Source organism: Aristolochia californica, unplaced genomic scaffold (assembly GCF_029961685.1).
Source record: "Aristolochia californica isolate CCGP_79_NKW_82.1479 unplaced genomic scaffold, dmAriCali1.0.hap1 SCAF_15, whole genome shotgun sequence".
Taxonomy (NCBI): domain Eukaryota; kingdom Viridiplantae; phylum Streptophyta; class Magnoliopsida; order Piperales; family Aristolochiaceae; genus Aristolochia; species Aristolochia californica.
The window spans coordinates 3,006,925-3,021,041 of NW_027181826.1; the positions used below are offsets into that span (position 1 = coordinate 3,006,925).

The 14,117-nt window shown below is 36.7% G+C and overlaps 1 protein-coding gene across 1 annotated transcript; it reads left to right on the forward strand.

Moving 5' to 3' along the window:
* Positions 1 to 1,744: 1,744 nt before the first annotated feature.
* On the forward strand, positions 1,745 to 7,299 carry LOC137952045 (uncharacterized). Its single transcript, XM_068799113.1, has 7 exons — positions 1,745 to 1,973; positions 3,012 to 3,155; positions 3,239 to 3,337; positions 3,459 to 3,535; positions 3,755 to 3,863; positions 6,357 to 6,685; positions 7,100 to 7,299. Exons 1-7 carry the CDS (start codon positions 1,904 to 1,906, stop codon positions 7,190 to 7,192), a joined length of 921 nt encoding a protein of 306 aa, XP_068655214.1. The 5' UTR covers positions 1,745 to 1,903; the 3' UTR covers positions 7,193 to 7,299.
* The last annotated feature ends 6,818 nt before the right edge of the window (positions 7,300 to 14,117 follow it).

The following is a 14,117-nucleotide window of genomic DNA, read 5'->3' on the forward strand; positions in this document are numbered from 1 at the left end:
ACTACATGTCTATGTTTTTTTCCCACTAGATACTATTTCTAAATCTATAGGAGAATCGGGGTTAGTAGTACATATTGCCAAATCTACGATTTGCTTAACCTAAAGTATCGCTCTACTCAGCAAAATAATTAGTGAAATTTTATTGGTCCATAAAATCCAACACTTCTGCACTATTTAAGGGTGTTTCTTTCTTTAGGTAGGGTATCCTCAAATATCTTTCAACCAATGATTTGCATATGCTCTACTAACTTCCCTCAAGTACCATGTGGGCATAAATTTATTTTCATTGTTATGGAGCAAATAACAAAAAAAAGGGGGGTTTCACTTTGTAAGATAGGTTAATGTGTGTAAGACAATTGAACAAGGGTGACTAGGTATTCAAGCTTTACACATCTCTAATGAAACATTTTGTCTAGAATCTCATAACACATTCCAACAAATAGTGATATCTAGTATTGTTTAGTCTAATATTTGTAAGATTGTAAGGGATGGGGAATCCACCTCTATATGGGTGGAGCTTTAGGTCCCATGACATGACCTACTTTAATGATCAGGGGTTGCACTTGAAGGCTTGTGTTGCTTTCTAGAAAGGTGACTAAATTAATAGACAATCACTTTAGGACTTTGTTGTCATCTTGCTTTTGTGTGGTTCTCAAATACTTAATGACATCCTATCTTAAAGATTGTCTCATTTTTCCAAGTTTCAATCTAATGGGTTTGGAAAAAAACCTCTAATGAGTTGAGGGTGGAAATCCATTCCATTTGTTTTGTCCAGGTGTCGACAAGTCTTATGGTAAGGGATTGCCAGATGTTAGCAACCCAAAGTCTTTATCTACATATTTGACATGAGTATCACGAGGCTATACATAAGAACAAAAGCACTAACTTTAGTACTTTATAAAAAAACATGACAAAATAGCAACTCTATAAATATGAAAATTATTTAAACTAATTTTGCGACTAATTATTTAAAAAATTACCATCGAATATATAAAGGAAGAGGCGACACTGATTGCCCCAATTTTTCTTCACTTCCATGTAAGTTATTTATTTTTTAAATCTATTTTCCAACTTCCTCTTGCGACGTTATGTGGATGAAATGAAATAAGTTTGTACAATATATCATTCTGGTATTTCATATCTGTTTAATTCAATTATTTTGAAGGTATTCGTTGTTTAAGCTGGATAAACTGGTAATTAAACAAAAAATAGGAAAAAAATAATAAAATAGATAAAAAATATAAAATTGAAAAAAAAATTTACTGTATTTTTATAATACAGTAAAAATTATAATAATACCATTAGTTAATCGGGTAAGCAAATCTACGATAGGTAGTACCCGATTTTGTTTCGTTTAATAAACGGGTAAACGGGTAAGCTCAAGTTTATAGTCGGTGAGACTGTCGGTGGTCTGTGGCTGCGGTCAACCGCCCGGGGCTTTTTAGTGTTACTTTGCAACTCCTGGTTCAGTGTTTTCACTTTTCACACATTTGGCGCAGCAGCCAACGTGGACGTGGGTGTATCGCGTGTAAAAATCTTACTTTTTGGCGAACGAAGGATATTCTATTACAATTACAAAAATACCACTTAACCGATTCGGTGCTTAGTTGATAATACTGCTTATAAAGGCTAAAACTGTAAGCCTCCATTCGTAATTTAGCTAATAATTTTCCTACCGTAAAATGGTAGAACTCAGGTGGTCCAAGCGACGAAAGCCAGGAAAGTGGAAAACTGTTGTGTTCGGAACAAGCGGGAAAGGAGGGAGAAACGGAGCAGTCAGCAGAGGCCGAAGCGGGAGATGGAAAAACTCGGAAGAGCCCCTCTTATCTCTCGGAAGCTCTAAAAAGGTCTATACTTGTACGAAAACCTAACATAAACGAGTTCGTAATTGGTCTGAATCGCCATGGAAGAGGTGAAGGCTACCGCGGCTTGGGTTGCTGCGCATTCTACTCACGTCGTTGTGGACTCTTCAGGTCCTCTTCTTCTCCTTCTGTTCTACATTAAGATTTTTGTTTGAAATATGAAGTCTTTCCTGCTGTCCATTTCTGTGTTTCCTTCTCGTTGGTTATGGTGCATTGCTGTCGTATCCTGCAATTAGCATGCAAAAGCCAAAAAAGGGGCTGTTTGAAGTTGCCTGCTTTTGTCGTTGTTAACGAAAAATACGCAGGCTTGTTTCTCCACTGATTGGTTTGTCATTCTAGTGTGGACGAAGGTTTAGTCTGGCACTTACCTTTTATTAGGACAGCGACATGGTCAGTTTCTCTAAAGGGTGATGTCTCATGGATGGGTAAATACATGAACCCATTTTGGCAAAATGCGATAGAACAAGGAAAAGAGCAAATAACAGAATGTTTGGAAAATTAGGTTAGTTGAACTATGTGGCTTAAGCACTTTTTTCTTTTTTGTACTCCTAGTGATGAAAAGCAGGCATATTCTTCGAGACTAGAAAACGCTAGGGAGAATGGAATAGGATTTTCGTTTGGATATTTAGGATTTTGATCCATTTAGATGATTTTTCGTGCAATGGAAGCTCCTAATGAGCGACGAGGACTGTGACTAGTAATTTTCCCTTTATATATGGGAAAACTATCCAACCCAGACAGTGGAGTACTCACGGAGGGGACTGTTTTCTCTAAGACTGTAGGCCTACATCTGGGCTTATGACTATGAGATGTTTTCTCTCTTAGTTGTTATACACCGGGTGGCTATTGCATTTTGATGAGTGGAGCAAGTTATTCACAACCTTGTGTCAACTTTCATAGTTCATTCTACAACTGCAGGTGTGCTGCATTCTCTGTTCCTTAGTAATACATTTGAAATATTCTCAGTGTCTTTTGGTCTCTTTTCTTTTCATATTAAGGGCAGGCTTGTGAGATGGGTTAACTTGACGACTAGTCTGACATTCTTGGAGCTTGTGTGGAAGAGTTCAAAAGTAAAATATTGATCTAAATTGCTGTTGAAATTGTGCATATGTCAAGTTGCTAATGATCTGTCATATTTCGTGAATGTAGGGCTTGAGAAAGTAGTAGATGATATTCAAGGAACAATTCCAAAAGTTGAATGGAATTTTGAAGGGACCCATTACTTTGATAATGGACCTCTCACTGTTCAATACCTATTTGTTTTGGATGCGTTGAACTTTTGCTTTTGGCCAGGTATGACTGTTTCATTCGTGTTTATCAACAACCACAATTTCTGTGCAAAAGGTATTAATTCCCTCTAGCATAGTGATAAACAGATAAGGAGTTGAATTATGATGATTTGGCTTCTGGGCTAAAGGCTGCTCTGATAAAAGATAAGTCTGCTTTTGACTCAGACCGTCTACAAACATACACTGGTATGGTATGGTACCTGTTGAATATAGCAGTTTTATCTTATGCTTAGGACTTGTTTGTTGCTTCTAATTGGTTCTCATTCTGAAGAGCATAAGTTGAACAACTTCATTAAGTTATTTTCAGGCCCTCAGCTGCGTGAGTTGTTAAACTGGCCCCGTCCACTCCCTTTAGAGGATGAAAGGGTTCGCTTATTGCATGAGGTACAACACAGTGTAAAGGACCATAGATTTCTGTAACATTTTAAACTTGAAAATCCTTCTGGTCACAGTGTTTAATATTCTCATAATTGCATTCTACTCTTGAGTTCCTTCTCATGCTTTGCTTCTATTTAACTGATTACTATCAGTATATGCTTTGCTTCAGTATGTGCTGTGGTAGACGTTCAATTTCCAATTATTTTATTACCTTGTTTGACTTAGGTTGGAGCGGAACTTGAGAAAAGTTTTGAGGGAAAAGCAGCAATCCTAGTGGAATCTTGTGGAAGATCTGCTGCAACACTTGTTACCCTTATTACTCGTCATTTTCCTGGTATGATGTTTATACATTGATATGTCTTGTGGCCAAAATTTTTAGCTTTATGTCTTTAGAATTTTTTTTTGTAACTAAAGAGACACTATCTGGACATGTGATCTGAGAGCTTATAGCTAATGAATGAGTGCTTGATCTGTTTTGGACACAATAAGTAGGAGACATACTTTTCAAAACTGCAGAAAAAAGTAAGGTTGGATGGGCAGATGTTCGAGATGGAGATAATTCACGTGATTTTACCAAACTTGTGGACTCTTAGTTCAAGGAGTTGAACCGGTTGTTTGATTTAGAGGCATTTGAACTTAAATCGAGACCTTCTCATGTCTGCACCAATCTTTTTCTTCTACTGTTACTTATTGTTTGAAAGTGGTCTTTTGGTAACTTCTTAATTCTTTATAGAACTTCTCTTTTTGAAAAGTGAAAATTTTTATTGAAAAAAAGAGGGAAAACAGCAGGGACAAGAAGCCCCAACAAGAAAAGGAGCACCAGAGAAAACAAAGGTTAGCTAGGTTTGAGAGTGACAACTATGACCTGCTGAGAACTTCCCAACTTAGCAAAGTGATCAGCCTCTAAATTTGCTTCTCATGGGACATGAGACCGCTCAATCTGTAAAGCCTGAGATAAGTCTTCAATTCGAATGAATTGTTGATTAAATCTCCACCATACTTGTTGTTACCCTTGGCCCAAGGGACTATTGTTTTGGAATCGCCTTCTAAAATTACTGGCTTCAAGAAATGATTTTGATAAACTTTCAGACTATCAAAGAACTAATCCCCTCAGCAGATGCAGAGCCTGCTAAAGGACCATGATAGGATACAAGCGAGTGGCCGTGTGGTCCCTCTTTCGCCTTCATACCTAGAGGGGTGCGGGATTCCCAACAAGCTACCATCAAAGTTGATCTTCAACACTCAGGGGGAGGGGCCCAAGATGATGAGTAACTGGCTTGAGGAGAGAGCGGGAAGCCAGAGTTCTCTAGTTTTTCGAGTACCGTGCGCATGCCATTTGTCAAAACCATGCACCAATTTCATCCATTGCAGAATTAAGTGGACAGCCTTCTCAATCACCCCACCAATTGACTTACCTTCCCAGCATAGGTGCACTCATTGCTTTCCAGCCAAAGGCACCATAGCACCAACAGCTCCACAGCTAATTTACTTGCTTCAAGAGGAATTCCCAGCTTAGGAGCTTAAGCTGAAAATTTCTGAAAATGAGATCAGAAAGAGATGCTGGCAAGCAGATTCACAGCCCAATTATTCTCTGAAAAGAACCAGAATTCAGAAGCAAAAGAGAATAGCTGCAAAGAATGGTCAATTGGTTCCGGTTCAATTCCACAGAACTAACACAAAGGGTTATATGGATGCATATCTCTCCTTTTCAGTTGGTCATCGGCAAGGATTCTCCTTTTTAAAAGGCACCACAGAAACATGTTCACCATGAGAGGGGCAATTATGTGGTTTTGGTGAAAATGATGCTTTTCAAAAAATCTTTTAAAAAGCATGACGGGTGATCTGTAATCATGTAAACTGCAGACCGAGTATTCCTGACTGCTTTTATAGTTGAATTTTCCCATAGGGATGCTAACAAGACCAACTTTGTGGGTGGCTCATCTTGTTCTTCTTCGTGTAGAATTACCAGGGTTTTTTGTAGCTTAAGTTTTGACAGATTTTTGCATGAGTAGACAGGATTAAATTTTATTTAGGCCTTAAGTAGTTTAAAAACATTCACAATGGCGGAAGTTTTATTTCTTTTAGGGACCAAGGAGAACATTCTCCTTTCCTGTCAGTGATGAAGGTTACTGCTTATATGTAGTTGGCTACAAGACTTGGTTTTGTCCGTGATGCTTTTTTTTTTTGTGTGTTAATTTTGTCAGATCTGTCAATATTAATAAGTTTGCTGATTCATAACCCTAGATTGGCCAATGGAGATGTGGATCTCTTTGCCAATAAAGGGCCATTTGCATCTCTTTTATGTCAACAACATTGAATCCATTTTGTCAAGTCCTGGCTTGCTAATATTATGGGTTGCTTTAGCATGCTGTTGATCCTTTTTTTCCCTCTTTTTTTTGACCCTCCAGTCTATTGTAGTCTGGCAATTGTGCAAAATTGCACCTCAGCAGACCTAGGTGCAGGTCTTATCTTACTTGTTTCAAGATATTGGATTTGAAACCATTTTGTATTTTAAGAGTGTTGAACTCTGTCATATATCTTTTTTTTTTTAAAAAAAACTGTCATATATATATATATATCTGGGCTGGATGTATGTACTTATTGCAATTGTACTCATGTTGAGGCTGGATATTCTGTGTGGATGTTTGAGTGTGTTACTTCATTCATGAATCAAAACTTTATGTATTTCTTACTTATTTTTACTACTTTTCTCATCTCCTAATAATCACACAATATTAGGTTTTCATATTTTTTTATCATGAGTCAAAACTTTTTCCATCTATTGCTTACTAATTTCTCTTATCTCTCAATAATCACTCGTTGTTAGGTTTTCGTGATCATGCGTTATACAAAGGTCGCCAAATTTTTCTATATAAAAGAGCTCAAATATTTGCAGCAGATTTATGGGGTGCATTCAAGGGTCAAGGATATGGCAGGTTCTATGACATTGGCCAAGTTACCATATTTGCAGATTATATAGTTCCAGCAGTGCTGAGACAACTTGGTGTGCTGAGATACAGTCCAGCCTTAGCTACCATGATTGATGGTAATACTGAAATAGTTTCAGGCACTGAAGAGGAAGTTGAGATCCGTGCTTGCTCTGTTTATGCAGTGGAGAAAATGAAAGATCTGATTAAATCAAAAATCGGCAAACAGGTTAAGTCTTGATTATCTTTTGTCTTTTGTGGATCAATTCATCAGTTTCCTAATTGCTCCTGTGGTCAGCTTGATTTAGTCCTTTTAATCATTTTGTGATGTTATGACAAACAAAAAGACCAATATTAAACAAAAAAACTTCAGATGAAGGTGATGAACAATAAAGCCTGTATCAAAATATTTTGTTAATATATAATAGTGGGTATTCAAGTGGATTCTGTGTAAATGGATAAAGAGAATCATGTTGCTCACTCCTTAGCTAAGATGGTATGATCCAACTAACTGGAACCAAATTTGCATTTATCTAATACAATCACCATTTCAAAAGAGAAAGTAATGGTGAGTTTCTGGGATACGATGCTGTTTATAGCATTTGGTTAGTTCTAAAATGATTCTTGTTTGATTCTTGTGCAGGTCCTTAGTGTTGAGCTTGATCTTTGGCTGTGGTCTTTTGGAGTTCAGAGCCCCACTTTACAACACCACCGCACCCTCTCTATATACTATTGAGTAGATCCAGAACTCTGATAAAAACTGTTCACCATTTTTTTTTGAACTGATTTTTGAGGGAACATAACAAATTGAATACATGGAAGCTAGGAGTTCATTCTTTGTCACTAGTAGATACTCCTTGATTCTAGCCTTGTAGTCGATAGAAACTTTGAAGTTTAATTTAGTCATGATGTAAACAAACAAAGGCTGGTTTTATTTAGTTATATTGTCAGACCCACCATGGTGGCACAAGCTGGTGGGACCCACCATGAGGACGTGGGTTAGTTTTACTCTGTTACAATGTGAGACCCAACAAGGTTGCACGAGTTGGTGGGACCCACCATGAAAACGTGGGATGCCAAGAAGAGTCCTCATAAGGAGAGTTAGAATTTTAGTTATATTAGATCTCTAGTAGATTGTGTTAATTTTTCAGGATATGCTTATCTTAAAGAGATAGAGTTTGCGTTATTTTAAAATTCTATTTTACATTGAGTTATCTTATTATGTTAGGTTTATCTTTAAGAGTTAGAATTCGAATGTAATTAGGACTCTACACGTCCTACACTATAAATAGAGGACCTGTTACACAAATTAAAGAGGTTTTGGATGATTGTTGATATTGTGAGTTATTCACTTTTTTGAACTTATTAAGATTTCAATACCGACTTATCAAATGGATTTTCCATACCCATTTGTGGCGTCTTCACCATACCAAGGTTCTTGCGTTGTTAAGCAAGGGTCGCAGTTTCCATCAAACTTGAAAAATCTTGGGGACGATTTTTAGATTTGGTATTGGGTTTCGTCACGGGTTGACGTGGTTCGTATCAAAGCCATTACATTAATCTACATTGTCGTCTTCTTCCTGGTTTCTGATTCCAAACAGTGCGGGCGACCATCCTTCAACATCGTTTTCCTTACAGCACCGAACATGGCGAGTGATTGTCGTCGTTTTCCTCACGACACCGAACAGAGCGGAAGACGGTCTTTGTCTTCCTCACGACACCGAACAGAGCGAGAGATGGTTTTCGTCTTCCTCACGGCGCTGAGACCAAAGACGGCAACCCAGTGGTTTTTCGAGGATAAAGTAATGTCAGACTTGCTCGGAAGAACCAATCGAGAGCTCAGTGATAATCCAACGGGCTTAGTGGCTGTCGTCTTCGTCAGCGACAATTTTTTTCTTCTCCTTCTTTGGCAACAACACGAACAGAGAAGCAACTAAACTTCTTCTTCTCCTTCTCTTTCACGAGCCTCAACAACAACTTTTTTTTTTTCTTCTTCAACAATGGCGCCGAACCGTCCTCCTTCGGCGACGGCACTAACAAAGAAGCAATCGAGCAAGATTTTGTTTTCTTCTTCTCGGCAAAGGCTAGCCCATTCATTCGTCTTTTTTTTTTTTTTCTACTTCTTCTTGGCGACGGCAAGCTCAGTTGTTCGTCTTTTATTTTTTGGATTTTTTTTTTGTTAGCCTAATTGAAATCCTAAACCTTAAAATAGACGACTTTGAAGATGAAGAAAAAAAAAGATAGGTAAACCGGATGAACCAAAGCTTTGATACCAATTGATACGAATCACGTCAACCTAATACCAAATTTGGAAATCGTCCCCAAGATCTTTCAAGTTTGATAGAAATCGGGACCCGTTGCTTAGCAAAGCAAAAACCTTGGTAAGATGAAGACACCACAAACGAGGATGGAAAATCCATTTGATAAGTCAGTTTTTGAATGCCACAAGGAAACCTTGATAAATTTCTAACTCTTAAAGATAAACCTAACATATAAGATAACTCAATATAAATTAGAATTCTAACGTAACTCAAACTAGGTTTGCCTATCTTTTTTTTGTTTATTTTTCTTCCTTTGTCAAAGTCGTCCGTTTTTTTTTTGGCCCAAAAAAAAAAAAAAAACGGACTGAGCTAGCCATTGCCGAGAAGAAGAAAGAAGAAGCAAAAAAAAAAAAAAACGAACGAACAATTGAGCTAGCCGTTGCTGAGAAGAAGAAGAAGAAGAAAAAAAAGAAAAATCTCGCTCGACTGCTTCATTGTTGAGGAGTGTTCGGCGTCGTTGCCAAAGAAGAAAAAGAGAGAAAGAGAGAGAAGACACTGCTGTTGAGGCTCGTGAATCGTGAAAGAGAAGGAGAAGGAGTTTAGTTGCTTCTCTATTCGTGCCGTTGCTGAAGGAGGACTGTTCGATGCCGTTGTCGAAGAAGAAGAAGAAAGAAATTGTCACCGACGAAGACGACAGCCATTGAGCCCGTCAGATTATCACCGAGCTCTCGGCTAGTTCTTTCGAGCAAGTGACGTTCCTTTATCCTCGGAAAACCATTGGGTTGCCGTCTCTGGTCTCGGCGCCGTGAGGAAGACGAAGACTGTCTCTTGCTCTATTCGGTTCCGTGAGGAAGACGAAGACCATCTCTCGCTCTGTTCGGTGTCGTGAGGAAAAGGAAGATTGTTGAAGGATCGTGCTCTCGCCCAGATAAGTATCTGAATTACAAAACTACGGATTTTACTGCAGCGGATTTTTTTTCCACACTGTACGGGATCAGCAGAAGGTTGAAGACGACCCCGATTAAATTTTTTCCTAAGTTAGGAAAAATTTAATCAGCGCTGGGTAGCACCTCTTCAACCTAGCAAGTTGAGTCTGGTATCGGACCGGGTCAATTGAATCGAGCCCGAACTTGTTTCTGTTGCTTACCGAGTCAACCCAGGCCAACTCGGGTCAAAGCAAAAAACAAAAAAAAGAGTATTCCCTGGCCTACTTAGACCGGGTCAATTCGGAAAAAAAAGAGTATTAGACCCATTCTCTTTTGCATATTATTCTAATCTTGTTTGCAGATTTTTAATCATGTCGCATGATCAAGAGATTCCATCATCCGGTGTTCCGAATCTGCAAATGCAAACATTAATTGGAGAGATGAGACAAATGGTAAGGGCAGTTATAAAAGATATACATGGAGGTTGGATAGGGCAGAAAAAGGAATACGACGGGGGCAACCATCATTTGTTCCGAACACCTCAAAGAGGAACATGTTGCACCAAAGGAAAGTTGAGGATATTGGAGAATTTGAAGGTGTAACAATTTAGATGAGGAATCTGATAGGATGTCAGTGGGCAGCCATAGGAGATATGGCCAGAATAGAGAAGCTAAGAATCAGGTAGATAACAACTTAGGAAGTATCAAGATGCAAATTCCTGCGTTTTAAGGAAAAAAGTGATTCTGAAGTATACCTTGAGTGGGAAAAGAAGATGGAGTTGGTTTTTGATTGTCATGACTACTCCGAATTAAAGAAGGTAAAAATCGCTGTAATTGAATTTATTGATTATGCTATTGTGTGGTGGGACTAATTGTGCATCCATAGGAGGCAGAATGGAGACTGTCCTATTAAAAATTGGGATGAAATGAAGAGAGTGATGAGACGACGATTTGTACCTAGTCATTACTATCGGGATCTATACTTCAAGCTGCAAGGTCTCTATCAAGGTAATTGAATCGTTGATGATTATTATAAAGAGATGAAAATGGTTATGATTAGTGCCAATGTGGAGGTGACAATGGCCATAATTTTAAATGGTTTAAACCGAGAGATTGCTAACACAATCAAGATATACCATTATGTGGAATTGGAGGATTTGTTGTATATGACAATCAAAGTTAAGAGGCAACTCAAGAGGGGTGGTACACGGCCAAAATCAGAGAGTTCAAGTGCAGTATCTTGGAGGTCAAACTACCCACTGAAAGAAGAAAATCCGTCCACCTTCAAGGCCAAACACGAACCCAAAACAGTCACCACTACCATGGATTCTCAAGGTAAATCAACCCCTATTTCGACTCATTCTAGTGAGATTAAATGTTTCAAATGTCAACGGAGAGGACACATAGCTAGCCAATGTCCAAACAAGTGAGTTATGGTGATCCGGGAAAATGGTGAAATTGATTTCGAGGACAAAGCTAATCTTGATGACATGCCACCATTGGAGGATGCCCCCATCGGAGATGAGGAGTTCGGGGCAGATAATTGTGAGATGCTTGGACTAGTTGCACGACGTGCCTTAAGTTTGTCAGCTAAAGAAGAGGAAGCAGAAGTCCAGCGAGAGAATATTTTTCACACTCATTGCCACGTGAAAAATAAGGTATGTAATGTTATTATCAGTGGCGGTAGTTGCACTAATGTTGCTAGTACTTCCATGATTGATAGGGTTCATAACTCTTAAGCACCCTCATCAATACAAGCTGCAATAGTTGAATGATAGTGGTGAAGTAAGGGTTACGAACAGGTTGTTGTATTGTTACAAATCGATAAATATGAAGATGAAGTATCGTGCGATGTGGTACCAATGGAAGTTGGACAAAAACATTCACCTCGAGCTTGGTTTGATAAATTCAAAAGGGTTGGTTAGGTTTTAATGGATGTGTCATTGATCATTTTGTGTTTATCAAACATATTGACAAGGGGGTGATACTTATGGCAATGTATGTAGATGATATTATTTTAATAGCGTGATATGCAACAAGTGAAAGATGGATTGTATAAAGAATTCTAAACTAAAGCCTTGGGGTTGAGAAATATTTCCTTGGAGTTTGAAGTGCTTCAATCAAGGTATAAAATTATTTTGTGCCAAATGAAATATGTTCTAGAATTGCTAAAAGAAACAAGTATGCTTGGTGTCTGCCAATGGATACTCCCATTGATCCTAATGCTTGTGGAAGGTAAAAGGTTCCAAAGACAGGTAACCGAATTAATCTATCTTATTATGATTAGACCAAATATTTTCTTTATTAGTCTAGTCAACCAATATATGTATAAACTTCAGGCTTCTCATTAGTAAGCATTGAAGAGAATACTTTAGTATCTTAAGAAGTGTAAGTGTCATGGACATGCTGACATTGGAGGGTTTGTAGATATTAATTGGGCTAGGTCTTCAGATGATAGGAAGTCTACCTCGAGCTATTATACCTTGGTAAGAATCTTGTCACTTGGAGAAGCAAAAAGTAAAATGTTGTTGTTGGATCTAGTGCAGAAACATAATACAAAGTAATGAAACATGCAATATTGAAATACTGTGGGTAAAGTCCCTATTGTCTGATCTTGGATTCCCTATGACCAAGCCAATGAGACTTCTTTGTAAAAACCAAACAACCATACATATTATTTCAAATTTGGTCTTCCATGAGAGAACAAAACACATTGAAAATGCTTGTAATTTTGTTCGAGAAAAATTGCAAGCTGGAATTATAATTGTGGAATAAGGCATCACATGCATTTTCCCTCTCCATGAATTTTTATGTTTTATTTACTAACATTAAGTTAAGTTACTAACATTTTGATAAAGGTTGTTACGGTGGCTACATACTCCAAGTTGGGAATTTGTGATGCTTATGCTCACTTAGTAACTTTGTAACTGCCTTTATTTTTAAAAATTTACTTATACTTCTTTTCAACCCACATTAAGGCATCACATGCATTTTCCCTCTCCATGAATTTTTATGTTTTATTTTCTTTTTATTTCTGATTTTATCCATGAGATTTCTACCAAGTTTTTTTTTTTTTTCGCAAAATTCTGACTTGAAAGCCTTGCTCTATTTGTATTAATTTTTAATATTTTACATTTATATTGTCGATACTAACATTTTTCATTAGTGTTAGTGTAATAGTTTTTTTTTGCTAAGGATTTTTGAATTGAAGTTTTGAATTTTAAATACTCTATTATACATTAAGCATATTTTGGTTACATATGTTTACATGAAAATACTTAAAAACATTTAAGAAAAAAGTAATACCTTTCAATTTCATATATGAGATTTCAAATAAGAGGAGGAACATATTTATATATTGTAATAGGTGAATTATAGATTTTTTTGGTTAAAATTTTTCCAAAAATGAGAAAGTTTGTGATACATGAATATCAAAAATATTTTTATGAACAATATACAAATATTTTTTCATGACATTTTCAGTTTATCTCGTTATGACAATTGTTTTAGTTTATATAGGTAAAAAAGAAAAACTCCATTGCTAAAGTTGACTTCAAAGGAATTCAAGAACATGAAGAGATAAAAGATTCCCCCAAATGGATACATGAAGATCAAGTTCATGAAGAACATGTACATGAAGATCATCTTCGCATTTGGTGTTAGTGTTGACAACTTCATGTACACTGGAAAATAGTTTCCAGTGTTAGTGCCCCAACATAAGAAAAACATAAAAAATAAGAGAATCTCTAAACCTTTACAGTACACTTAATTACAACATAATCTTTAAACCTCAATTTAGGTAAAACAACCATTATTACTACACAAATAAATTATTTAATGTATAATTAAATATATTAATATATTTATTAATTGAATTAGATATTTTATTATGCATTAATATGGTAATTACATGAGCCAATGAAATACACACATGATTAATTACAAATAATAAATAAATAACGTTATAAATAAAAAAATGAAAGTAATACGTTGCGTTATTAATTTATTAATAACATATGATATACTTTAACATAAAAATGAATAATTTAAGAGAAAAAATTGATCTAATCATAAATTTAACACACTATATATTTTTACATAATATATTTTATGTATTATTAATTAATAATATATTATCACAAAATTTAAAACCATTGGTTTAATTAACTATAGCAATCGGATAATTATGCCAAAATAATTTATCAAATATTTATTTTAAAAATATTTTAATTATGACTATTAAATCACTATTTTAATATAGTAATTATAAAATAAATGTATTAAATAAATAAAAATGCTCAGGGGCAAAAACTGTCGTCGTCTTCCTCAGGGGTGAGCCATCGGGCAACGGCGGCGGGCAATGCCGGTAGAGGCGGCACTTCGACGGTAGGCAGAGAGGGAGAAGAGAGGGAGGCCGAGAAGCTCTGCAACAAATGCTCGACCTCCCGTGCTCTGCGACGGAGGTCGAGAGGGAG